Source organism: Melozone crissalis, unplaced genomic scaffold, assembly GCF_028551555.1.
Source record: "Melozone crissalis strain CALT ecotype California unplaced genomic scaffold, PUWL_Pcris_2 ptg000088l_1, whole genome shotgun sequence".
NCBI lineage: Eukaryota > Metazoa > Chordata > Aves > Passeriformes > Passerellidae > Melozone > Melozone crissalis.
This window is the reverse complement of record NW_026535865.1, coordinates 3,959,613-3,987,050: the sequence shown is the minus strand read 5'-3', so window position 1 is coordinate 3,987,050 and position 27,438 is coordinate 3,959,613. Positions and strand designations below refer to the sequence as shown.

Here is a 27,438-nt window from a genome sequence, read left to right as displayed (position 1 = left end):
AGAATTTATTGAAAGCACAAGTACAGACTGGGCACCAACTGCTTCTACAATCTCAACAGGAAATAATGGAGCTACAGAAAGGTACAAAGGTTGTTATAAAATAGTTTTAATTTCATTTCATTTTGCATTACAAACATTCTTTGAAAGAGGCAATGGAATTCTGATGGTGTGTACACTTCCCCTCCCCACCCACCTTCCACAATACTGAACCTGGAATTGCTGTTATCAAAATATACAATACATCTGGTCACCATAAAAAACTGGGTTTTGCTGCCCCTCATGTCTTACAACAGGTATAAAAAAATTATAAATATGTACACCCTTAGTTACTCACATTCTTTACATGCAAACACAGGATCCGAAGGGAGCGCCCGCCGTGCTGGGGGGCCTGGTTACCCCAAATCCATCTGGGATTTCCACGGGACACCCCGAGTGTCCCAGCTGGGGCCCGGCCCCAGGAGCCTCCCCAGAGCTGGGGAGGGTGATGGGGGGCACTGAGTCACCCCAGTGCTGCTGGGGTCCCCTTGTGGGAGATGTTTCACTAAGGAGGGGACAAACCAACGGCCACCAGAGCCCTGGCTGTGCCCTCCTGGCTCCTTGGGGAGCTTTGCAGGGAGATCCCTGGCTCCAGCACAGATTTAGGGGTACCCAAAAGCAGCGGGGGTGATGCTCTAAGCAGGGGTTTTGCCCTTTTTTGGGGTACCCAGCACACCACAGCACCAGGCAGAGCCTCACTTGGATCTCACATGCTTCTCCAGCATAATTCATATCCTTGAGAGTCCAGGGAGGAACTACAGAAAGTTAAGACTTTTCCAAACACTCAGTGCTAGGCAAGTCAAGAGCTCCCACACCAAGCAAGGAAATCAGAACTTGCAACACTAAGACAATTAAAAAACAAACTTTGGTCCACAATTTGCAGAAAAACCCTGAAAAAAAGTACAAGATTCTTGTTATTTTTGCATCCGAACAGGTTGCAGGTTAGAGGGAAATGTAAGGCAACATCGGATCACACGGAATAGAAGGCAGAATGGCCCGGGAAAGAGTTGTAAGCCAGAAAAAAAAAATTAAAATTGTTGTATCATTGGGAAAAACTGATCTGCTGCATTCTACTTTTAATAAATTCCCTTCCTAGAACAACATCTGGGCTTATAGGTTCAAAAGGTAAAAAAAAGAATCTTTAGCCTGGGTCCTTTTCCCTCTATTTCTGAGCTGTTTGTGCTCATTCTCTCACACCCTCAGCTCTGCTCATCCTCAGCCACGACCTCAGCCTGGAAACTACTCCTGCCCTACAGCTTTAATTACAAAACAAAGAAAATAAAGTACAGTATACACGGGTAATACCACAAAGGAGTAAATTTAGATTACGTTTATACCATCTTATCATTCTATAAAAGGTACTTAAAACTATTTCTTTTGCATATAAAGAGATTAGAATATTTGGTCAACTGGAAATATTGCTAGGCACAGAGGACAGCAACGGCATCAAAGTATAATACAAGGATTCAAACAAAAGCTCAAATGCTGAAGACATGCTCTAAGAACGACGGCGGAGCTACAGCAGCCTCGTTAATCTCCAATTAAGGGCACAAAGGTACCTCCTGCAGGCACCTTTTCTAACTGTGGGGTATCCAAGGATTCTCCAAATCCTAGCCAAGCATTTAGGTATATACACACACAATTTTGACAAACTCTGATTCATCTTTCACAAGTGTCCCACAGCGGCTCTGCTGTCCTTCTGTGAGGGCAGAGCCTGCGGGCTCGCTCCTGACACTGGAATGTGATTTGGCCTTGGGAATGCTCCCCCACCCAGAGCTTTGCTCAGCCAAAGGCTCTCAGGTAACTCCCACCGGTGAGTTTGCAGGTGGCAATGACCCACGAGCAGACTGGGAAGTGGCACAGGGCACACTGTGGAGATCGAGACACACACACACACAACAGGGGGCAGCGGGAACGACTGCCCTGAGTCACAGCCCAAAAATTTCCTTTATCCACTTTGCCAGCTCCCCCTGCTGATCGTCAGCCAGAGCCGCTCCCCCTCTCAGCTCTGCCCATCCCCTCCCTGCAGCTCGGATGTTTTCCCCAAAGAAGTAGAAGGTTTAAGGCACAGGACAGCAGGTGCACAGGTTAAGGTGGGATCAATGCAACCGAGTGTTGTGCTGGGCGGGTTGGGAGCTCCTGGTCACCACAATCCTGACTCCAAGGCGCTACAGTGAATTCACACAGTGGTTTTAGGTCTTTCAAGGCATGGATGGGTAAGGAAATTAAAAAAAGGCATCAATGTGAAACCTGATAAAACTTGTTGGGATCTGCTTTTTGGGGGAGGAGGAGCAGGAGGGGAGGGGAATTTCCCAGAGCAGGTTCCATAGTGTAAACTTGAACTTGTGATTTTTATTGGAACAGTCAAGATTGTTACCCATCACCGCAAGGTTAGCAAGAGGAATTAATTTTCTTTTTCTTTTTTTAAAAACCGGTAAACTGATTTCTCTTTAAAAAAATAAAATCTCTGGTCTTTTAAGGTCACTTCAGCTGCATTTTTAAAGTGGCTTTTTTTTTTTTTTCTGGAATGATGGAAGTTGAAACCCTGGTGTCCAGCCTTTTAAGGTCAAGGCTGAACCCCAGAGGTTTTAAGTCAAGTCCATTTTTACTCAAGCCTTCCCAAGCTCTAAATGGTGGACTTGGAGAAGGACACACGCAGGTGATGGTTCTCCCCCAGGTCATGATTGTGGAGGTCAATGAGGGACTGAATGGCTTCTTCCACAGAGCCCATCTGGATCAGAGCCATTTTACGGTCCTTCCTGACAAGACACAAGTTTCAGGCATGTTTAGATCCATTGCAGGAGCTTCCCCAACTTGATCCAAGTTGTCTCATCCAGCACAGAATGAACCCCCCAGGGACCTGCAGCACACTCACTCCTCTTTAGAGGAGTATGTCTGTGGCAAGCACATGCAGCCCTCACTCAGTGCTCAGGAATTCTTTATATTCCACAGTCAAACACTGTGAGTAAGGATTCTGCTCACCTTTGAGCCTTTTGACTGGAATAAAGTACTTCCACCCTTCCTATATGAAAAGCCCAGAGTAAGGAGAGGACATAATACAAAACACTTACTGGAAGAATTTGAATCCTTTGACCATCCCACCATTGCTTGAAAATAACAACTTAAGATCTTCTTCAGTTACTGAAGGTCTGAAACAAAAAATTTTCCCAGTCAAACAGACATTGACAGACCAAGGTAATCTCAAAAAACTAATTTTCATGAGTTTTCTAAATTCCCTTACAGCAGCCTCTTGGCAAGGCAAGACAATGGAACAGGGAGCTGGGTGAGCTCTCCTGACAGCAACACAGAGCTGCAAACACATCAATATTCAGCCACACAGGAACTCTCCCTGCTGACACTTACGGAATATTGGACAGATGAAGAGTGGCAGAAGGAGGAAAGATGTTCTGGAAATTTTTGGAGCCTGGTTTCTTGAAACGATGTAGAGGAGAAGTGCCATAGTCCTTGGTGAGGCCGTGGTCCTCCTGGTTCTCGCGGGGCAGCTGCACTGTCTGGTGCTTGGACAGCGTGATACGGATGGGCTTCCCGTGGAGCTTCTGCCCATTCAAGTGGCTCATGGCTGCAAGGGGAGGACACACCTCACTGCAGGCTACCTCAGTTTGCTCCAGACATGAATTCAAGGCCACAATTTCACTGCCCTTGCAGACACCACACCCTGCAGGGTCCCTCTGCTTCACCGGGTTCATTGCCCGTCTCTCGCACCCATCAGCCACCCCACTGCCACACCCCACAAGGCCTGGAAAAATTTAAGTCTTCTACTGAAAGAGAACAAAGTGCCAAAAAGAAAGTTTTAACTACCCATTTTGTCCCTAACTGCCCAGAGTCTGAGCCTGCCAAGCTTACCAAGCTGGGCCTGATTCCCATCGGCCATCTGAACCAGGGCATTATCTTTCTTATTAAATAAAATCTTCACCCTCTGCACATCACCATAGACTCCTTCAAAGAGGGAGGAAACAAGAACAGTCTTAGGTAGGGAAACAAAAAGTCTAATTCAACTTAACATCAGCTAATCAATCCAACAGCAAAAACATCCATTCCCAACCAGAACTGATCTCATTCCAACCATGGCTACATATTCTGCTCCAATTAAGGGAATTCTTATATAGCAGAATAATAATGGAACAATACATTAAAGAAAAGACATTGGGTTTCAGCAAAAAGCCAAAATCTTACTGCCAGAAGACTGGACAATTTCGCATGCTCTCACAATTTAAAACTCTTATCAAAGACATGCAAAGCAAATAACCCATGCAGAACTGAACCAAAACCAAAGGCAAACTAAATTAAACAGCAAACTAAGTAAACAATGTAAAATCAAAATTATGCATTCAAAAAAAAAAAGAAAAAAAAGAAAAAAAAAAGGCAAACTGCAAACTGTACATTTCTGAAGTATCAAAAAGTAATCTCAAATAAATGAAAAAACAAGGTAATAAAAAGTGTGAATAATAACATACCGAAAAGAATAAAGAGGCATTGGGGTGTAACTCTCTTTAGAGAACAGCAGAGCAAGGCAGCGGAGGGACAGGGAAGAGGTAAGGAATCGAAGGGGAGAGCGAGGTTGCACAAATCGTCCACAACGAGGAAGGGCAGAGTCCCCGCAGGAAATGGCGAAATTGGTTGATGGATGATGAAGTTTTCAAGATGGTTAATATTGAAGGGCAGGTTGGTTTCCGAAGAGCAGGGTTTGTTTTATTTTTTTTTTTTTTTTTGGAAGGGGAATGTTTTTATTTTTTTTTTTTTTTTTGTTTCAAGCAACAACAGGAAGCAGAAGTACCGTGCAGTCAGTTGGCAAAGAAATTCCGGATCGGGGGAAGAAAAAAAATTCAGGGATGGGGAGAAAAGAAAAAAGTAGCAAAAAACACAGGTCAGTAAATACATAAGGAATATGTAGTGTTCCATCAGTCAGATTTATAGAATTCTACATACAATAACTTGCTTACAGAAACAGTTAATAGGTTTTACCTAGTGGAACACAATGATAAAGAAAAGGCATTTTTACTTCAGATATACAAAGGAGTAAGAGACAGTATCCCCCCAGAGTGACTTCCACAGGTGCAATAACCAATTCAATTGCAATGGCATTCCCTAAAATTTTACTAAAAATATTTTCTCTGTTTACAATTATTGACTTCATGGACCAACTCACAAACAGCTTCATTTGCTGCTTGGGGTCAGGAACTGCAGGAAGCAATCCATGCCATAATACTTGGCTGGAAAGAAACAAGGAACATCCACCTAGGATACCAACCACTGCTTTAAACAAACAGATCATGTGGATGAGCAGCGGTATTGCCACAAATCCCACTCCAAGGTCTGCTGGAAGCACTCAGATAAGGAGCTGGTACCTTGTTTGTAGAGGACTGTTCCTGCTCTGTGGCCTGACCTCACTGTGCAGAAACCCAAAGTACTGGGTCACCACAAGCTGAGATGTGTGGACTGCCCCCACTCTTGTGGAAGAAAAAATGGAGCCATTTCAGCTCCCATGATTCCCACTCAGGAAAACCCCATGGCAGAGCAGTCACTCCAGGCAATACTGTCTCTTTACTAACTGGTTGTGGCACAGGTAAGTTTCTACAACACTGATTATACAGGCAGTGGAAAAAGTTTCATGTCTGTTAGTTCACAGCTTCAGTCCAAGTCCCAAAGTCTCTCTAGCCCAAAGACAAGCTGGATGGAGAGTGAAGAGCTCCTCAAAAAAACACCACAGGGCATGAAATAACTGCTTGCTCCTGCCTAAACAGAGCTGTGAGAAATCTGAGAAGTGCAGCACAGCCCCTTGTCCTGCCACTACCATCCAGGCACCCGACAGCTTCATGGAACACACACTTGGAAGCATCACACTGCTCAGGAATAATGATGCCTGTTAATTATCAGGGCTTATGGTAGAACAAAGCAGAAATGAGAGTCCCTGGAATGGCAGAGCAGTTTCCAGGCAGCACGAGCAGCAAATCCCAAAACTGTTCCACAGCCCTTGCTGTTATTTCATGCCCTGGAGAGAACAACAATGACAGGTAAGAGCAGTCTGAAACATGATCCAATTGGTTCATCTCATTAAGAGTTAAATATATTTTGATCATTCATCACATCCAGGCTTCCCCTTTGATCCAAAGAGGTTTTGTGGTGACTCTGCCATCACTGGTAAGTTTTACAGCTTTGCAAAGTGCTATTAACGTGTGTGCACAGTCCCACCAGTCACAGCTCCTCAGCAGAGCCTCTTCACTCTGCTGAACACCAGAGGTTCTACACTTTCAATCCAACCAGATCCAGGGGCTGACTGAAGGAAAATTCAAGCCCCCCATATCCAATTCCCTTATGGTGCTGTCTTTCATTAAACAAGGTTTTTGTTCAAATATTACTTGCATTATTTTTAGAGAAATCCAAATATTTCAACTCACTCAGTTAAGTAGAATTGAAAATGTAAACTGTGAGCTGTTAAGGGGTTTAGCTAAGGAAAAACTTCCAGGAATCCTGGAAGGGGGAAATGTGCAAGCACATGGCAGAGGAAACACTGCACAGGTACAAGGTCAAGCTAGCAGGGATCCAGACACTACACAGAAAGAGCAAAGGTCAGCATGAAGCCTCTCTGTAGTTCTGAATTAATGTATTAAAAACTACAACATGCCAAGGAAAAGGAATGGACATGGCTACTCTGTGACCCAAATGACACTATTCCATGGGAATGGTTGGGAGACTCCACACAGAAGAGGGAGGAAGGGACAGGCATTGTAATCTCTGGGGGACAAGAGCAGGCAGGCAGCATCCTTGGCTTTGAACCAAGGAAGAGCAATTTCAATCTGAGATGGATTTTCCCATTTCCCTTCAGCAACTAGAGTACTGCTCTGCCCTGCACCTGGGGCTCTCAGAGCACGGCAGCGGCTGCTCTAGCGGTGCCGCTTCCTTTGGATACAGCAGGATTTCACTTTCAATGAATTTCAGCCCAATCCGTGTTCAGAAAGTGAAAGCAGAGATAACAGGAAGGAGAAAAATAAAACAAGTAAAGTTAGGACTGCACTAACCTCTGGGATCAGATTGCTAACCAGCAGCACGGAGTGCCCTGTCCCAGACAGGCCGGGAATGGCAATCCGCCCTGCTGCAGCCGCCGCAGCTGCTGCTGGAATAGCCAAAGGAGCAAGTGCTCCAGGAACACTTGGAACTGTCAGGCCTGGAAATTAAAGAATATTAACCAGTAAAGAATTAACAGCACGTACTCTAGTGTATTTGCTGCACCAGAAGGGAGAACAGCACACCCTCTGAACCATGCAAGTCATCATTCCCAAAAGTGCCCGTGTAATCCTAAGGGCAACAGGAGCCTCCGCTTCTGGTGCTGCAGGAAATGTTTTGGTTTCTAAGAGGATTTGCTCTTGCAGTGCCTGGTGCTGAGCAGGTGCCTCAGCACTCTGGAGCGTTGTTTCACAAGCAGCGGATGAGCACAAAGCCTCAGCTCTGCTGTGCAGGGCAGGTGTCACACAAGGGGCATGGGGAGGGTCTGTCCAACCAGGGCATGCACAATGTGCTCTCATCACACATGCAACCACCAGGTACCCTGTGCCACCACCACCCAGCTCTCCTGACTGGCGAACACTGCAGCTGTACCCACAGGCATTCCTAGACTGCTCCCAGTACCAGCCCTTCAAGGGTAAGAGCTTTAAAGCTCAAGAAACAACTGCTAGTAGTCAATTACATGGATTAATCTCCAAATCAGCCCTTCTTGTTTCCTCAGCAGAGCTGGATGTTACCAAAACAGCAACGCCTCCACAGCCCACTCTGCCTGTTTGTCATAAGCAAGGAAATTCCATCATGTTCCCAGAGAGCCAACATGGCTTGGAATGCTGAAAACCCCAGCAAGGCTTGTTTAGGCTGGCACTCCTGCAAGCATGGTCAGCACTTCCAGTTTTCAGACTCTTGGCTACTTCTGGAAGCAGCAATGATCTGTTACCTACAGCATGAGCTGTGAACTTCAAAGTTCACCTTAAATATCAGCCTTCCCAAAATATTTAGGGAAAAATTTGACAGATTCCTTGCTTCTGACCAAATTAACAGCTGTCAAATAGAGGTCCTAACCTCTGTAACGACAAGACGAAATTTAAAGCACAAGAATTTGTATCTCCTCACCACTTTCCCCATATTATTTCAAAGTTTGCCTTTGCTGTTTCTCCCATCCTGCTTTATGCATCTTCTTCCCATCACCAGGACATTGCAGCTGCACACAGCATTCCGTGCTGAGGTGATGTACTGGATCACCAGTCCCTTCCATGTCTAAATGCCAGCATTTACTATTTACATGGCTAACCCAAACAAAAATATCACTACTTTGATTTAAAACGTGAAGATGCTTCAGCTACACAAAACCTACACAGAATTTCCACTTACAAATACAGTACCTGTAGCCTGAGGAATGGCAAAAGTAGGAGGAAAGCCAGCTCCAGCATATGGAGGAGAGATTATTCCTGGGGCACCTGGGAAAGACAGACACATTATTAAAAAATGCTTCAACAGCAGGAAAACTCTAAACTTCACAGAACTATGTAAATTCTGAGTTGGAAGAGAGCAACAAGGATTATTAAGTCCAGCTCCTGGCCCTACACAGGACAGGCCCAACAATTCCACCATGTGGCTCAGTGTTGTCCAAATGCTTCTCCAACTCTGTCAGGCTTGATGTTGTGACCACTGCCCTGGGAAGCCTGTTCAGTGCTCAGCCACCCTCTGGGTGAAGAACTTTTTCCTTATATCCAACCTAAATCTCCCTAAACTTAGCCAAAATGTCTTTATTTGTCCTTCAACAGAAGCATTTAGTTGAAAGCTAAACCCTAAATGCTTCTCACATAACAATGGACTTCCAAAGATCACCAAAACAATTCCTGGGCAAACACCAGGTGGCACCAGAGGCACCGACCACGGGATTTGGCACTAATCTGATCCTCAGTGATCCCCAAATGTTCTGCCTCAGTTACACTCTATTCAAATGAAGTTTTTGACCAAATACACCAGGATGATATCCCCTCCCCTTCTCCTGACACACTGTCCCAAACTGTGCTTGAGTTTGCCCAAAAATCACCAACAAGGGTATAAGCAAAAGTTATATCTAATTAAACTACAAAGCACAACAATTGGCAAGATTTACTCTACTTACAAAGGACAACTAAGGCACAACAACAAAACCAAACAAAATCCAGGCAATGAAAACAGAAAGGAATTGAAGTCTACCTAGGTATGTGTGTGTGTAAAAACAGAGTAAACAGTGATGAAAAGGAATGCTGCCTGAAGCTCAACATTTCAACCTAACAGTACTTTAACTTGACTTATACCTAAATTTAGAGCTTAACTGTAACACTCTAAAAGAGAAATAACACTTAATAGCATTTAGCCTAAATTATAACTATAAGTTGACCTAGCTTTCAGATTTGCAAATATGCAAAGAGTGTGCGTGCAGACAGAAACAGTCAGTGCAAGATTAGGTACCTTTGGAAAAATGTTCCTCAGAAAGAGTTGAGCCCAGGTGGTGTTTGCAAGGACAAGGCACTTTTCAGAGCACAGTGAGAATGAAAAGAAGCTGGGGGGTGCAGGTAGGGGAATTCACCATGACACACACACACACATCAGCTGGCTTTGTGCTGTTCCCACTTGCTGAACTCACCAAAAGCAGCTGCCATGGTCTGGTCCAGGGTGGGCTGGCTGTCCCCAGAGGGCAGGTCAGGGCGGGTGTAGTCCCTGCTCTTGTCATTGTTGTACTTTACATTGAGGCTGGTGAGCTTGGAGAAGTCGATGCGCAGCGTGCAGCAGGCGTTGTAGATGTTCTGTCCATCCAGAGACTGAGAGAAAACAAAACCAGTCCTCACCCAAATGCATTCAAAACAAGCTCACAGCAATTGCTCTCTGGAGAGAGAGGGTGTTAGGCCATCCCACAGCTCCACCTGAGAACAGGTATCTCATGTGGAGACAGCTCTGCGTCATTCAGCCCCTCTGGCAGCCTCCAAGTCGCAATTTCCTCCCACTCACACTTTGTCCTTGGTGTCAGCCCACCCCAAAGCCCACCCTGAGATTGGATTAAACAAGGCAAACAAGTAAGAACAATCCAGCGCTCACCAGTTTGGCATGCTGAGCACTCATGGGGTCAGCATATTGCAACAGGGCCTGAAACTGGTGGTTCTTCGTGAATGTGATGATTTTCAAGACTGTACCAAATTTGGAAAAGATCTGCAAGGTAATATTTGTGTATCTTGTTATCACATTTACAGTAAGATAATTTCATATTGATCTCTTATTACAAGCAGAAACAAAAGTCTTTTCAGCCTGTCAGCTTTCAACTGCAGCCCTGAAGGTTTTAAACCACACTGTGGGCATTGCTTGACTGGCATCATGGCATCAGCCTAGAACACACCAGAGTGGCTGAACTCCTCCCTAAGTACAGTTGTTTATTCTGGGTTAATTAACAGGAATATTCACAAACACCTTCAAGAACTCGACCTCTTCCAGGAATTTCAGGAATTCTTAAATGCAGTCAAGCTTGTAGTTTAAACATGAAGATACCATTAAGCAATCACAGCAGATAGAGGCAACTTTCCAAAATGGCCACTGCCTACATAGCTCCTGGACAGTGTATTTGTTTCCCCAGCAGAAGGATGAGGATCAGCTACTTTTGCTAAAACCTAAAGATAACCTGAAGAACTGTAATTGATAATAATAAATAGGTGGACTAATAATAATGAAAGTGGACTAGGACTCAAATCTCTGGAAATTTAAATCATGCAAGAGTAGGGGACTAAAACTAGCAGCCTCTCCTGCAGGTGTGTGGTCTCCAGACAAGCTCTGTTCAGAACTTGCATTGTACAAACACAAACCACAGACTTTGCAACCACACCAACACACCGGATGCTGCTGCCCCTTCCTCCAGAACAATCTTCAAGCAGTTGTGGTGACATGTTTTACCTGGTGCAGAACATCCAGAGTGACAGGGTAGAAGAGATTCTCCACAATGATCCTCAGGACAGGGCTCTGGCCAGTGATGGCCATGCCTGCATCGACGGCCGCAGCCGTGGCGGCCAGCGCCACAGCCCCAGCCTGCACCTGGGTCACGGCTTGCAGAGCTGCTTGGGCACGCTGCAGGGGCAAAAAAAGCTGTTAGACCCACACTTGTACTTCCAAAAAACACACAGTCAGCTCTCCTTGAGCTGCCTCTCTGCAAACAGACTGCTGGATTCAGCAGTGAGCAGCAACTGTGCTGCTCCAAAGGCTGGGGGATATTTGAGACAGAGTCAATAAAGACCACCCCAAGCAGTAAGGGCAAGGCAAAAATTCCAACAAAATCAACCATGCAGTACCTATGCTATGGCAAAACTTTGCTCTGCATAAGCTGATGCAGCAATATTATCCCATTTTTTAGAAAAAGGGGAAAAAAGGGCTTTTGAATCCATCTCCAGAATCCTAGACAAGGTGATGAGACTGAAAGATTGATGCACACTTGCCACAGGGATCCAGAAGTGAGAGGTGCCTGGGGTTCTGCAGAGCCCCCTGACATACAGAACATTTGAGCTCCAGCTGTGAGAGGCACCCAAGAGCAGCATTTCATCTGCACAGCACTGGGTGCTCTGCTCCTGATTGGAATCAGCTCAAAAAGGGAGAGCAGACAAAGAGGATGTAGTGGCAAAGAGCCACAACACTTGAACTTCTTTCCTGTGTTCCTGTCCTAAAAAGTCACCAAAAGGGGCTGAACTGAAACTAAGAACTTTTTCCCCTTGGTAGAGCATGTGGTGCAGAGACCCTTGAGGGCTCAGAGCCTTGAGACCTGCTGGGTTCAGGTACTGCCACCTCAAAGCTGCACCCACCAGCACCAGGCTGAGGCTGTGCTCTACCACAGCTGAGTTCTGCCCCATCATGGCTGCACTTGACAGAAATATTTTAAACACTAGAAACAAACATCCTAAAGCACCAGATGTTACTAAAGCCCATGGATCTCAAGCCAGCAGCAAAGATCTGGCTGTGTGTCCCCCCCTCCCTGGGATGACAATGCAGAGAACAAACTGACTGCTTGGTTTGGAGAGTTGTCTGTCTTCAGCTCCTTGTGGTTGGAGAACTGGATGTAGATGGGCTGGCTCCGGAGCACCGGAGTGACTGTGGTGTAGTAGTTCACCATGGTGTTGGCTGTCTCCTCTGTGTTCATCTCTATGAAAGCCTGGCAAGTGAAATCCAACAGGGACACGTCACACCAGGGCAGCACCAGGTCACCCTGACCCTCCAACAGGGTTGGGTTTTCACAATTGCATTTACACATGTGGTTTTGCACATAAAACTGTTTAAAATCCAACTATAAGTAGAGCAAATAAGGATCTTCCCTCTCCAGACTGATTTAATGCAAAGCTTCAGTGTCACCCTAAGGTCTCCATGCTCTGTGTACTTAGATATGTCTGCAAGAACACAAAAATAGAACAACAACTCAGACTCTTCACTTCTCTCCAGGGCAGGAAGCCCCCACATTGCTCCACACCCTTAGGGGCATCTCTCCTTCAGAAGAGGAGCATAAGGGATTGTAGCAAGTCACTGCAGCAAGCACTTCCATATAATCACACCATGCAATATATCAGAGGCACCTTCTCATAATTAAGATTAAAGCCAATATTTTAAGCAATTATTAAAGTTGGCTTGCTTTTTTACTCCTTAATTTGCAAGACAATTTTAGTTACCAAATTACTGCACACCACCCCCATTACCCAATAGTATTTCAGCCATAGCCAGCTCATTTACTACATCTGTAAAGGTGTCCTCAATATGCCACGTTACACAGTGGTAACTCAGCTGTCAAGCAAGCCTGAGTGAAAAAGGCCAACTCATGGCACTGCTGTTCAAATAATCCCAGGCCTGCAATTTCCAAAGCAGGCCTAACGCTAATTACAAGTGACAACCTGTAATTATGGACTGAGCTCCTTCTGCAGCCTGAAAGTGGTATTTTCTACAGCTCATGGGATAAGCACAAAAAAGTAAAATAAGAGTATGGAGAAGTTATTGACTCATAACACACGGCAGCTGTTTAAACAACTTGGAGTCGGTTTCCTGATGACAAACTTATCAAGCCTTTGACACAATCCATGTTAGGGAGGCCATACCTGGTTTTTTCCTTTCAACATCAGAAGATTGGTGACCTTGCCAAAGGGTAAGCCCAGAGAAATGACCTCTGCCTCCGTGACGTCACTGGGGAGCTTGCGGACGTGGATTACTCGGGATGGGATCCCAGCACTTCTGTTATCACCTTTGAACTTTTTGCTGTCGTTTCCATTAGCTGTAAGAAGCAAGAGTTAGTGCTGATGAGAAGGATCTGGAAGAAAAAGCATGCATTTCCCACTCTGCTCTGCTCCCCAGCCAGCTACTGCACTATTACAGAGAAATTCCATAGTCTAAATTAACCTGAATCTGAAGACATGTGGTTTTAGTCTTTTTTTTCCCCCCAAACTGCACGATGGGAGTGACACAGCCAAATGCCACTGCAATGGAATCAATTCTCCAGTGGCCATTTCATAGTTTGTGTAAATCTCACACCTACCCACTCATATTTTTAGTGCAAGTCTGTGCCACTAACCCCAGATTGGTGCTTTATTCCTTCCCACCTAGCCTAGTGTTGTTGGCAGACATTTATTATTATTATTCAGCACCATCACATAAAAAGGCCTAAAAATGAAGAGATTTTAAAATTATGATTAAGAAGGAAAATCCAGGCCTCCCTGCAGTATTTATAAATTGCTGTGCTTGTTTCCATGCAATATTACCTGCAGAAGGAGAGTTGCTGCTCATGATAAAGGGTCCGTTAGTAGTAACACAAGGAGAGAAAAGCTCCTCAGCTGCCCGCTGGAAGAGAACAGATGACAGATAAATGGACAGCATTTCACTCAATTCTATCCAGGCACTCCTAAAGCAGAACAACTGAGAAAGCTGGAGAGGAGTTGAACACAAGTGTAAGTGAAAACATACTGAGAGTGGGCAGTGAAGCTCACCTCCATGAATTAAATATCAGTCAGATCCAGTTTGGTAATGGAGCAGCACTATCCAATATCTCTTTTCAGCTCAGCATTAGGGATCTCAGGGCTGGAGTGTTGCTGAGTTGTGTGAAGCCACTACACACACAGCACAGTGCAACAGGCACCTTCTGTCATACGTGGCAAAACAGGTTTCTGACTACTCCCATCCCACAGAATTTTCACTCTGAAGCTGCCAAAACTATTTGGGAATGACTTGGCAGTTGTGAATCAAAGCTGTGCATTTTGTGCCTCATTCCTGGAAGTGTTTGTGCCCTGGCTGGACAGGGCTTGGAGCACCCTGACCTGGTAGAAGGTATTTTCTGATACAGCAGTCCCTGTAAAGTCACCTAAATCACCTCAACTGACCAGGACTGGTCCAACCCAAGTAGTAGATACAAAAAACCATTACTAAGACAAAAGCAAACATGCCTATGAATGATTTCTCAGCACAATCTATACTTGCATACACATCTTACAATCAGCATGTCTTAACTTCAAGTAAATTACAAAGAAAACTTCAAATTCCATTGTAAACTGTGAGCAAACATGATACTACACACAAGAGATCTAACACACAGGAGCACTTTTTTCTAATTTTTTGCATTTCTCTTCCACAGAAGCACCACACCAGACAGTTTTTATCAATAGAAAAAAGCTCAGAATTCATCCCTGCCTTGGCAGCTCCCACCCACCTCAATGGAAACGTACCCTGCTCCACAGCATGGCACCAGAAACCCTTATCTTCCACACACCCTGTATCTGGTGGCACCTGCAGAAACAGGAGCCCTGCAACAACAAAAGCTCTGTGCACTCCCCCAGCAGACAAGCTGGGAAAGTAGGTCACTGAGAGCCCCAGAACACCCAGCTACACACACACGGTTTGGGTTTCTTTTTTTCTTTCCCCCTCAAATCTTGAATTTCTCGTTTGACTACTCACTGCCAGCTCTTCAAAGAGGCTTCAAGGACTTTGATGTCCCGAAGATGAGAATTAGGCCAGGTTCCAAGCCACTGTTCATGAGCTGCTGCTGGTCACCTGCAAGTGCTGACCAGCTCCCACCAAGGCTCTGGCCTGGGCCTCCTCCTCCTCACATGGTGCAGTCATTAGGAATGGGCCTTTTAACAGCTGTTCTAATTAGCACTTCGATTCCTGAGTGCAGCAAGAGGCAAGCTGGGCTGGGAGGCTATTAGACTGTGATCCCATCCTTTGATGACTCAAATTAAGGCATAATTCCAAGGCTAGAAAAAAATCCTCTGGTTTGCTGTTAGAACACTCTCGTGCCTGCACTGCTGCTGCCACTCCAGGTAAGGTTTTCTGTGCCACAGCCTGGGATACACCTGGCAGCTACTGACAAGAGCCACTCACCAAAACACAGCTCTACCCACATAATCAGCTGTTTCTGGCTTCATGAAAGCCTTTGCATCAGGCCTTAACGGGACTTGAATGTTTTAAAACATCTTCTTAAATATTAACTTGTAAAATTCTGCATACCCAGAACTCTTCCAGCACAAATTGGTGTGGCTGTGCAAACACAGTGGGCAGCTCCTGCAATCCATCATGGAAACACTGGGAGAATGGGCCACATATTTGGCTCTCATGGAAGCAACACTAGGAAACTATAAACTGAACAAACAAGCATTTATACCATTATGGAAAGAATTTAGCTTTCCTAATGGCTTGTTTAAAATACACATTTGAGTATTTCAGAACTTCCTCACAGGCAGGGAAGGCAAGGATATCACTGCAGCCAGGCTCCACATGTCCATGTCTCTTTAAGGAGAGCAATTTCCAATCCACTCCCCTCTTATCTTGGAGACAGCCTGTGCTGCCCACTGCGACCAGAGCCGGGAGGCAGAGGGGGGATGATTGTTCAACATCAAAAGCAGCAGCAGTCAATTTGTAAGCTTCCCAGCTGGAAGCACATGCAAACAAGGAGGGAAGACTGCCACGGTTGGAAAAAGGCAGTTATTCCAAAGTCTTTTCCCTACACAGGGAAGTTTACACACAGTGCATGTAGCACTGTGCAGTCACACTGAAGTTACTCCCCACATCTCCCAGTGCAGGAGTGGCTGCTGAAGTGTGAGAGGAGCAGACCCAGTGCCCCAAGGAGCCTCAGTGGTCACCCTGTGCTGCCATGCCCTCCCCAGCACAAGGAACCATGACTCTTCATCAGTGGGTGTTCTTCCTCTGCTCCTGTTGGAGCTGATATTGGATAACCACAGGAAACAGTTGCTTTTTTGGAACAACCAAACTCGAGGCAAACTGAAACCCACAGTAATGAGCACTCCAAAGCCTCCCTGCCCTTATACTGCAGGGATCACCAGTCTCTTTCCAGACTCTAAAGAGTTTCTTTAAAACCATGATATAAATTCAAATGTTTCATACCAAGTACTCAATTCAGTAGAGGCAGAGGAACCAAAGCAAGCCTGGTTGGTTGAACAGGTTTAGAAGAGTTTCTCACCCACTGGGTATTTTGAATTATACTGGGAAAGACAGGAGAGAAGTTACTGATTCTGAAGTTTCATATAATTTAATTTAGGTTTAAAAAGGAAGGAACTCAGCCAAGGGCTGTGAGAGTGCTTGGTGCTCACCTATATCCACCCACAGCATTGCTTCTCTCCCTGAGCTGTTCAGGGAGGCCCAGCTGCACTTCAAGACACAAATCTCCAACCCCCAGCTCCCATCCCTGCTCCCAGAGGCATTAATTACACTGACATTTCTGCTCAGCCATTCTTCCACAGCTGGTATTTTTATGACGAGATTAACAGAAGCCACAGTGCACTCACAGCACATCAAATTCCTCATTTGAACTAACAAATCTCCCCTTCCTGTTGACTGCAAACAGCCTCCACTTCTGGAGTTACACAGCCAGATCCCACCTAGAGCAGGGCAGGGCTGTTTCCACCATCCAAATCCCCAGCCAGCAGCACAGTGGCACCAGGGAAACCCCACTGGGAGGGGTTTCCATGCCAGCAGCCTCCTCTGGCCTGATGCTCCTGGCTACAGAAGGCCCCTTGCCCAAGCTACACTAATTTAATCACACAGCCAGCCCTGCTCAACAATTCCCTCATTCTCTTTTCAGACTCAGGGAGAGGCAGGTACAGCTTAACATTTCAGATCTCCCCCAGTTGTATTTTTGACCACACCAAAACTCTAAGCCTTGCCTTGCTTTAAAGTTTTAAATAAAGCCTAAGAATTTTTAGTCTGTCCAGTCTCTTACTTAAAAAGCTCACTCACATACACTACACATTACCTCACTGCCAGTAGGATTTTACCTAGCTTACACCACTTTGGAATGAAGCCAGAGATTGTCTCAGCTTTTATCAGCACACCTACAAGTGCTGCAGAAATTCCCAGCTGCCCTATATAATCCTTTATCTACTTAAGATCCAGCACTTATTTTAAATGGATTACAGTAAGTCAACTGCATCCTGCCTGTGCAAAAGGCTAGAAACAAACACAAACTAAACCACCAGAAAAATATTTATTTCAAGTCAAACACATGATATTAATCAACTTTCAGGCAGAGAGGAAAATTAAAGGAAAGGCAAAAGGATTATTTGGGAAGGAGAGGGACAATGATTAAAAAAGTCAGAAGCCACAGGCTGGTCAAGCTCAAGATCTACAAAAAGCTGTTTCTCTCCATCCCTAAATGAGGAAACTCAGCAGGACTGTCTCTGGGTGTGGAGCACCCTACACTGCTCTGACAGACTTGGGATAACAGCACTTTAGAGGGAAAAGGTGGATTTCACCTTTGAGAGGGAAAAGGTGGATTTTGGAGGCAAGCAGGCCATCAGCTAACAGCACTTACACAAAGCAAAGCAGGGAACAGCAGCACGTGGAAACCCCCTCTGAAAAGAAATCAAAAGAAGTCTGTCCTGTAAGAAGCCAGAGCACATGGGCATCGTTGTTCTTTACTTTCTCTAAATTTGGAAAAATATTGTACAGCAAATAAAAGACCACTGTAATATTTTTTTTAAGTGACTCAGACCACTGAGCTCACAAAAACCATCAGCCCTGATCAAAGAGGCAAGAAAATGCCTCTGAGCACAGGAGGAGCAAGTGGCTCATCAGGGGCTGTGCGAGGTCAGTCCCAGAGGGATACAGGAATGCTCTGATCCTTCAGTTCACAGCTCAAATCTCTGTGAAGAAACTATTAAGAGAAATCCAGTCTGATGACATCATCATCATCACACTCATGTTACATTCCAGCATTTTTTGCTGAGATTCGAGATTCAAGAATGGAACTAAATTTAAGCTGCTAGGAAGGATGCCAGTTTTCCTTGCCTTCCACCAAAGACTCAAGTCCAGCACAGCTCACTTTTATTTCCCCTCTATTCCCCTCTCCTGCCTCCAGCACTCTTTAGTCATTTATAGTGTGAAAAACATTCCAATTTGGGTCACAAACAAACCATGAGTCAACTTTTTTTTGTGAAACACTTCTGAAGAACACACACACACACCTGCATCCCCAACAGTCTCCAGGAAGCTGGGAAGTTAAAGCCAACACAAAACAACTTCAAGATTCCACAGTGTGATGCTGCTCCTTTTGGTGTCACACACACACTGGACACACAATTTATCATTTGATCAGAACCAAAGCAGTGGGGATCTATTTAGTTCACCAAATTGCTCATGGCTGATGTACCAATTCAAACATAAGAACAAATATACCATTAATCAAATTAAGTCCAGCCCAGCAGTCAGCATATTCCATGGACAGTGGATCTGTGGCAGAGCCATCAGCCTATGTGGCAGGCACGGGGGCACATTTTAAACCCACACTCTGCTCGGCCAAACACCAGTCACCTGCCACTTCAGGCTTTTAAAACTCTTACAGCCTCCCTCTTGCTGGACAAGATTGAGGCTGATATCCCTACAAAGCAGCCACTGGGATCCCCAATGGCACACACACACACACTCCCAGCCCCTTTGAAGCTGGGTGAGACCATCAGAGCATGGCAGCTTCCTCACATAGAATTGCTGCAAGTGCCAGCACTGTTTTAGAGGCTGCAGACAAGCCCTGGAGTTCCTAAAAGCCACCATTTTTGGTTTCAATGTTAAATAATATGAGGTATTGCTATCTCCATTTAAACACTAGTTTCACACTGCATATGAATAGAATTAAGAATATACTTTATTGGTAGAAAATATGTGAACAAGTAAGAGCACACAAACACTGCAGTTATGAAAAAATCAAAATATCCTACTTACTTTTCATTCAATTTATTGGTTAATATCAATCACTAAAGTTATTTATGGCTGGGACAAATAATAATTGAAAAATCCAGGAATTTCAGACCCTCTGGTGCTGTACCTGCTCACCCCAATGAGCTCTATCAGAGCCTCACAGCAAAGCCAGATCCTCACCCCACTCATCCCCTCCTAACTTTCCTTCTCAGTCTTTGCTACTATGGAGACACCCTGTGAAACAAACCTGCCCTTTGAGCAAATAAAAGGTGTGGCCAGTTTAAATAGCCCAAAATTCCTCAACTCCAAGTGCTGCAGCAATGCAGTCACGCTGGCTCGGTAGGGCAGCACACGCCCAGGCTTTATGATCCACCTCTCCCAAGCTGAAATTTAACTGCTCAACCTTGAGTTTTTCAAGTCATTGCCACGGAGCAGAGAGGCCTTGGCAAAGCTCAACAGAAATCCTATCAGGGAGAAATAGTGCTGGGTGAGTCAGTCCAGGAACACAGAACTCATAAAAGGACATTTCTGCCCCATCTGTCAGGGGAACACCTGGGTTTAGCAGGAATTCTCCAGTCACCTGGACTGTGGCTGTGCAGAGGCAGAACCACAAATGGGTTTCTCAAACACTGGCCCAGCTGGGCACAGCACTCGGTGTGTTCTCACAGGAAGCTTGAAATTGTTGTACCAGAGCCACGGGGAACGTGTAAATAAATAATACTTCCTCTTGTTGCTGGTGTGAGAGGACAAGAAATGCAGCAGCAGCATACCTGTGTTTACCAGTCTGACACTACCTGATGTCAGAGACCAGAGTCCATCCCTACAACTTCAAAATGTGCAGTTGAGTCAGTTCACATGCATGAAATATTCTCATTTTTTTTAAATCATCACAGACTGAAGTGAAAGCAGGCTTGAGGTTTAAATTCAGTATTTTCTAACATCATTTTATCCATGACTTGAAGACCCAGGTGCACAAAACAGCACTCTCAGGTGAGATGGAGCTGTTTGGCACACCCAGGTGACCTGATGGCACCCAGCAGCCACTGCCACCAACATGTGGCTCCCATGTGTGCTCACCCTGATGGGGAGGCCACAAGAGCCAGCTTGTTGCAGCCTCTAACTAAAACCATAGGAGGGGACTGGAATTTCCTCACAACATTCTTGGCCCACTGCCTGAAGCCATAATTACTGTTCCCATGGCAAAGATCCTGGCTTCACCACAAATCACTTCTATGCAGTCAGCCTGTATCACACTCCAGCAAAGCCTGTTTTAAAAATTAACTTCTCAAACGCCACACAACTGCACTTTTGGTTTCTGGAAGGGAAATCTTTCAAGCAGAGCTTAACTTAGCCAAGAAACTATGGGATTATTCAGCACCTAAACTATTCTGAGACTTTTCCAACCACCAAAACGCAATTTCACTTAAAGAACAGCGACGTGTCACAGTTCATCCTCTCAGAGTGTGAAGGGAGAGTGATATGCAGGGAAACTAAACAAAGAGCAAAGAGACACAGAGTGAGACCTTGATCAGACTTGCAAGAGGCAACTGCAGGGTCAAAGAGCACCTCAGAGCTCAACCTCCATGCCTCCATCTTAGGGCCATACTTACTTCCTTTTCAGACAGCAGTGAAATTATGGGAAGTAAGTTTTGGATCATGTAAGTCTTAGATCATGTGTTTCTGATCTGCAGGCTGTGCATCAGGAATCCCCACACCAGAATGGCAATGAGCTTCCTAAACAAATTCACACACTTGAAACTGAGGAGCCTGCAATGGCTACCACAATTACACCTGATTAAAAACAACACCATTGGGCAGTACAGTACTCAGAAGAGTAAGCCACTGGAACACCTGGGGGCTTCTTAGAGTTAAAGAAACTAAATTTAATTAAGGCCTTGGAAAAATTAGTAAGTGGGTGTAAATACTCTTAAAATGTAAATCAGGGATGTGAGAAAATAAAATATGCTAGCAGCTTGCCTTTTAAAGCAATAATGTTGAGCAAACTGAAAAAAAGTGACTTTCATGAAGTTTTCAACTTCCAAGTTAAGCTCAGCACTCACAGCAAGAGGCCACTGGGAGTTTGCTGTGACACGTTGCTCAGCATGGTTTGAGTCACAGGCACTTTTCCTACTTGTCTGAGCCAGCTTTGGGACATTCCAGTGGCAGTATCAGATCATGGACAAGGTCACTGAGCATGGCAAGAGCTGACAGAGTTTGGGGACTGCCACCTCCCAACACCCAAACGAATTCCTACCTTCTGTGTACACACATATCAGGATGAGTAAATTTACACCTCAGATTAAAAACAATTTTCCAGCTCAGATCTCCATGGGTGATCTGGTGGCTCAGCCAGGAAGCTCTCATGAGCACAGGTGACAGAAAGGACACCTGAGTCTGTGCTGGACCCCAGAGCAGGGGAAGCTGTGGCTGACCCAGGCAGAGGATGGGAGCACAGGAGAAGCTTCACTTTGCTCTCAGAAATGCACAGACTCCAATTTACCAACAGACACCCAAGCACTAAGGAAGGGAATCCTATTACAAGAGCTACACCTGCATATTCAATGAGTTAAACACAATCAGATAACGTGGCTACAGCAAAAATCAGTTGAAAGCTTACCTTTAACAAGATGATTCAGCTTTCCTGCTTGCTTCTGCCACTCTTTAAATTTAGATTCAACTTTCTGCAAACCTGCCTGGTCTGACTTGACAAGAAACCTCATGTTCCATGCACAGTTTAGTGTCACCATTCCCTACCTGCTGTCTGGCCAGCACAGCTGTGGGTACAGTGCTGTCCCATGCCAGAGGTGAAGGCCTCAGAGGGGATTGCTCCAGACCTCATCTGACTGCATTTTCCAGGGTCTGGAATCCCCCCAGATGGGTGCAATGAGGCAGGCAATCCCACACCCCAAAATTCCAAGCTTCACTGAGATCTACAAATACAGCTTCCTGGTTAAGTTTAGTTATGTAAATCCACTTTAAAAAGTTACAAATTACACATTGTTAAAAACCAGGGGACCTTAACCAACACTAACCAGTTTCCCAGCAGAGGTATCAAACTGCTCCAGGGATGCCTTGGTGCACCTTCCATAATGGCTATGAACTATTAACCAACTTTATTGTCCAGGCTCAAGCCTCTCCTCCTCACATCTGATGGCAAACTGAGCTCCTTGCATCAGTCAGCATTTTTACTTGAACCAAACACTACCATTAATTCAAATTTGAGATTCCTGCAGGAGGAAAAGCAGGAATGACCTTTCCCCCACAGCTGTGAGAGCCCCTTCAGACCCCTACAAAGCACTGCCAGGCTGCCTGTGCTTAGCACAGCTCATTCTGTCCCTCCAACACAAAGCTCTGCTGGCCAACAGCACTTTGGGTGTGATGCTCCTACCCCATTCTGCAGGGCTGCTGGTGCTCCAGCTCTGCTCCACATCAGTCCCATCCCATGGCATCACTTCCCTGGCCGCTTTTCCAACACAAAGTTCTGCTGGCCAACAGCACTTTGTGTGATGCTCCTAATTCTGCAGGGCTCCCAGAGCACCAGCTCTGCTCCACATCAGTCCCATCCCATGGCATCATTTCCCTGGCCCTTTTGAGTGGCCACTCTGGCAGTTCTTGGTCACTGCCTCCTCATGAGCTACTCAGCTGCACTGCCAGCACCCAACACACACACAGGGTTCACTGCAGTCCTGACCCCAGAGATACAACATACAAACCAAACCAAACCCTCAGCCCACTCTGGCCTTGCACATTCCCAGCCTGGTGTTTCACAGCACCAGTGCTGATGCCCTGAAGGTGATGCCTGTTGCCACCAGTGGCTGATAAGGAGCCTCCTGTCAGCACTCTGAGTTTAGGGCTAAGTCTGCCCTTTCCAAACCTCACACTACACAAGGGCAAAGGTCATGTTTACTGTACCCACAAGAGATAAAAATCAGCTGCTAAACCCTCCCTTTTGTGGCAGAAGGATTTTTGACATATAACTGAGCAGGAATTCACACAAACAAAGGAAATGGAATTCTCCAAAGGAAAAGGACCAGTTTCTTCATGGAGAAGCATTGTCTAGCACACAAGTAACAAGCATGGCTTGACATTTTAGCATGGGAAAGGGCTGTTTCTAAGTGCAATAAAGTTGATCACCCATGCCTAAATGACAAGAGCTAAATGCTGAGCCATAGCATAAGTTTTAAATGCACATGAAACTGAATTACTTTCTGGTTAAAACCCATTTATGTGGTACCAGAAATAACCCTTTACAGCTGAAGATCTACATTTGGTGAGGCTAAAACTAGGTCAGATGCTGAGCAGTGTAAAAAGAGAGAAAAAGTGAGAAGTGCCTACCTTTGTACCAACTGTTATATCTTGGACAATGCTGTAGAAAAAAGAAAGAAAAGGATTAAAAAAGTTAGATAGGTTTGCCACAAAAATCCAGCATAGTTTACAGTAGTAAGAAAAAAGCAAGTCAAAGTGCACAGTTGTCTTTGCAGGTGAGCCAAGGACAGTTTATACAAGGAAAAATTATTAGATGGTGATGGTGGAGACCCAAGACCCAGCAGTGGCAGAAAACTGCAGCTCTCCCACTCCCTAGGGCAGCAAGGGCAGGGGTGGGGGTGAACCCCCCCAGCCCAGCAATGTGACCTCAACTCTGACCACACCGAGAGGAAAACATCACGAGTCAGCTCTGTCACCAACATCCCCTTCTGAGGTTCCTGTCCCCAACACCCACAGAGCCCCAGGCAGGCTCTGACACAGCTGAGAGAGCAACAGCAGAGCTCTGCTGGTGCCAGGGACAGAGCTGTGTCCCAGCAGAGAAGGAGCCAGGGCTCACAGCAGTCCTCATGTCACAGCAGGGCACCAGCAGAGTGCCCAGAGGTCCAGGCAATCCCAGCCTGGGGTACACCTTACATAGGATTCCTCTATCAGTTCTACCAAAAAACCACTTATTAAACTCTACTTTAGACACTTAAGCCTCCTAAAATGAAAATTTTCTGATTAAGATGAAAAAGAGCACCACACCAGATCCCTTGAACACTGAACACTCTGTAGCACACCACACACCTCCTTACAGCAATGTGCACAATGCAGTCAGGATGGTTTGCCTACAGCCTGGCATGTTGGACTTGGGCGATGTTCCAGAGCCTCAGAGCATCTCCATGTTATTGTTTCATGGGAGTGCTCCAGACAGCCTAAAACTTTAGTTATCCTCTGCACTGGTGATTATATTTTTTTGTAATAAATTCCAACCCCCTGTCAAGCAGCAACACAAAATGTAGAGCAGAAAGGAACCACTTGACACAGGGCTGCACTCCTCTCAAAGAGCTGCCTGCAATTCCAAAGCACAGGGTGCAGCAGTGCCCAGCTGACTGACCTGCAGCAGCTCCACAGAGCAGGGTGACACACAGCAGGCAGGGCAATCCTTCTTGAACCAACAGTAAGAAACGTGAAGCACTCAAGAACAACTCTACATTGTGAATTAACATGAGAAAACTTGCATTTACTAGTTTTTGTTGCCTCTCCTCCTGCACCAAAGTCCTGTTTGAGTGTCCCCAGCTTCACAAACGAACCAGCAGGAGCCAGCTCAGCTCCTCACACTTCCTCTTCCCCCAACGTGCCGTGTCATCACAACCCAGCCCTGCAGCTGGAGCCACGCGATAGTTCCTGATTTTCCAGGGCAGGCCTGGGATGGGCTGGCTGCACTCGAGGGTCAGCCCTAATGAACTAATGAAACCCATCTGCACGGAGCACTGCAAGGAACCAGCATCCCTAAACACAGCACACATTCCTCAGCTAGCACATAAACACTAATCCAGGCATTTCCAGAACCTTCAAAAAAAAAACCCAAAAAAACTACTGCCAACAATGTCCCACGTTTCCCAAACTCCCCAACTTACCCCAGAGCAGTTTCTCCCACTTCCTGTTCCTCCTGTGGGCCTCTCACACAGGAAATGTTTTACATAAAGTGGCATTTAGAAGTATGCAACAGGAAAAGTCATTTTATTTGCCAAAGAACTATCGATTCCTGGGATATTGCTGTAACCCACTTGATAAAACATTTCAAAGGAAACAAGCTTCAACAGTATTTCAGAATTTTTATTACAGAAACGTGCAAAGTATTTCCAGTTCACACACCCCCTCAGTAGATTATCCCAAGCTTCCTTCTCCTGTCCTGCACAGGAGGAGATCAAAACTCTTCCCAGCTCCACAACAAGAGGCAATAAAGCCCTTCCCTAAAAATTATTTTTCCCGTGGAAAAGTGGGATAATTCCTATGCAATAAGAGGAAAAAATAAGCAGCAGCAGCAAAACCTCCAGGTCATTTTCCAAAGCAGGATTGCCCACAAGGGCTCCTCGTATGTTTTAACAAAGCAACTTATTCAAAGGGGATCACTCGGGAACAGCTCGGGATCATTTTTAGGAGATGGGAGCAGCCTTGAGCCAGAGGCCACTTGCTGCCAGCTCGGCAAGAACCTAAAACTATTTTCCGAAGCAGCTTTTGAACTTTCAGCAAGAGACACTTTTACGGGGCAAACGGATCCTGCACCGGGATCTCCAGAAGATCAGAGGTAACTGAGCCTCATGTGTTAAACTACAACTTCTACATTCAAACAGCAACTACTTTAACACGCACAAAACATCCGCCTTCCCTGAAACTACAGCTGATAACAAACCGATTTTTACCACTAGAATGTGTGATCTCATGTGCTGAGAATCTGTTTGGTTTGTTGGTTTTTTTTTTTTTTTTTAAATAGTATCATTCAACCCGATGAGCAACTGGTTAAAAGCAACAGAGCGACCCTGGACTGCAAAAATTGTAAGATACAGTACTTTTAAGGGTTTTAAGAGGAAGACAACACTGAGACGCCACCTTTTCAGCGTGTAAAAAAGCCCAGACATGTGACTACGCCCAGACCAGTGTTCTGAGGCAGAAAGCGAGAAGGCACTAATTTGGGCTTCCCGTACTTACGGCTCGGGGAAAACAAACTGCTTACTCGGAGGCCTTTAGAAATATTTTAACTACTGCTCGCTAGAAGAAACAAAAAACCACATCACTAAAAAAAAAATCCCCCACGCCAGACAGGAGAAAAGAAGCGCGGAGAGCTCGTTTTGGAGAGAGATCCCCTGATAAATCACCCGCTTTAGAGCGAGCTGTGCCGCAAAGAGGCCCCGTCGGGCGGTGGTTAGAGAAGAATCGACGCTGCCCGAGATAAAAGTTGAGCTGTGGAAACTCCCCGAGTCCCAGCGTGCGGAGGGAAGTTTTCTCTCCGGGAGTTGCGCGGGACAACGGGAGCGGGGCCGGGCCCGCGGCCGTACCTGCGGCGCTCAGGTGAGGCGGCGAGGGAGCCCTGCCCGCCCTCCTCCTCCCCCCCTGCGAAACTTAGGCGAGCGAGAACCGGTCACAAAAGGAATCCAGCGAGAGCCCCCCCGCCCCCGCCCGCGGAAGCGCCAGACAATGGGAGGGAGCGCGGCCGTGAATCACCGCCCGCCGCCCCGCCAGGTGCGCCCGCCCCGCCCGCTCCGCCCCCGCGGGGCCGCGCCCGGGCCCCCCACCCGCCCCCGCGGCGCTCCCGCACCGCCGCCCCCCGCCCGGCCCCGGCGGGTCACGCTGAGCCGCCCAAACCGGCGGCCCCACAGCTCCCCTCAGCCGGAACCCCCGCAGCCCCTCCGGGCGGGACCCCCGAGCTCTCCGCGGCCGGGACCCGCGGGGCGGTGGGAGAGCACGCGGTGTAGGCTCGCACGAGGCGGCGCACCGGGCCCGCCCCCGCTTCCCCCGCCGCCGCCCGTGGGGAGGGGTCCGGCCGCCACACGAGACCCCCCCCCCCCCCGCCCGTCCCGGCCGCGCCCGTGGGCCCCCCACAGGTATCGCCCCACAGCTCCCGGCGCGGATGCTCGACCCGGGCGCTCCCGCAGCATGGGAAGGGCCCGGCAGCACCGCTCGCGGCCCCGGCGCGGCGCCGGGCGGGACTCACCCGTCCATTGCACACGGAGACGACCCGTCGGGAGCGGAGTGGAGGCGCCGCAATAGCGGGACGAGCGAGACCGCTCCGTGTTATAGACTCACAAAATGGCGGCGCCGCCCGGCCCGCCTCGCCCGCGCCGGCGCTCCATTGGTCAGCGGAGCTGTCACCCTGATGTGGAGGCGGGACCTCCCGCCTCCTGGGGTTGGCGCCCTGGCTCCCCGCGCGAAGCCGATTGGCCG

At 46.7% G+C, this 27,438-nt stretch overlaps 1 protein-coding gene across 2 annotated transcripts; it reads right to left on the bottom strand.

Annotated features, from left to right (window-relative positions):
* Positions 1–9: 9 nt before the first annotated feature.
* On the bottom strand, positions 10–27,288 carry PTBP1 (polypyrimidine tract binding protein 1). 2 transcript variants are annotated; one of them, XM_054290979.1, is made up of 15 exons: positions 27,209–27,288; positions 23,584–23,614; positions 13,812–13,890; positions 13,155–13,327; positions 12,080–12,226; positions 10,984–11,154; positions 10,141–10,251; positions 9,692–9,866; positions 8,439–8,513; positions 7,074–7,219; positions 4,512–4,545; positions 3,901–3,993; positions 3,400–3,616; positions 3,108–3,185; positions 10–2,795 (listed from the first exon to the last, which is right to left on the bottom strand). In XM_054290979.1, the coding sequence occupies exons 1-15, from the start codon at positions 27,214–27,216 to the stop codon at positions 2,663–2,665; spliced, it is 1,671 nt and encodes a 556-aa protein (XP_054146954.1). In that variant the 5' UTR covers positions 27,217–27,288; the 3' UTR covers positions 10–2,662. The 2 variants fall into 2 exon arrangements, with proteins under 2 accessions (XP_054146954.1, XP_054146956.1); XM_054290981.1 differs by lacking the exon at positions 23,584–23,614 and having other exon boundaries at positions 27,209–27,283.
* Between the last annotated feature and the right edge of the window lie 150 nt (positions 27,289–27,438).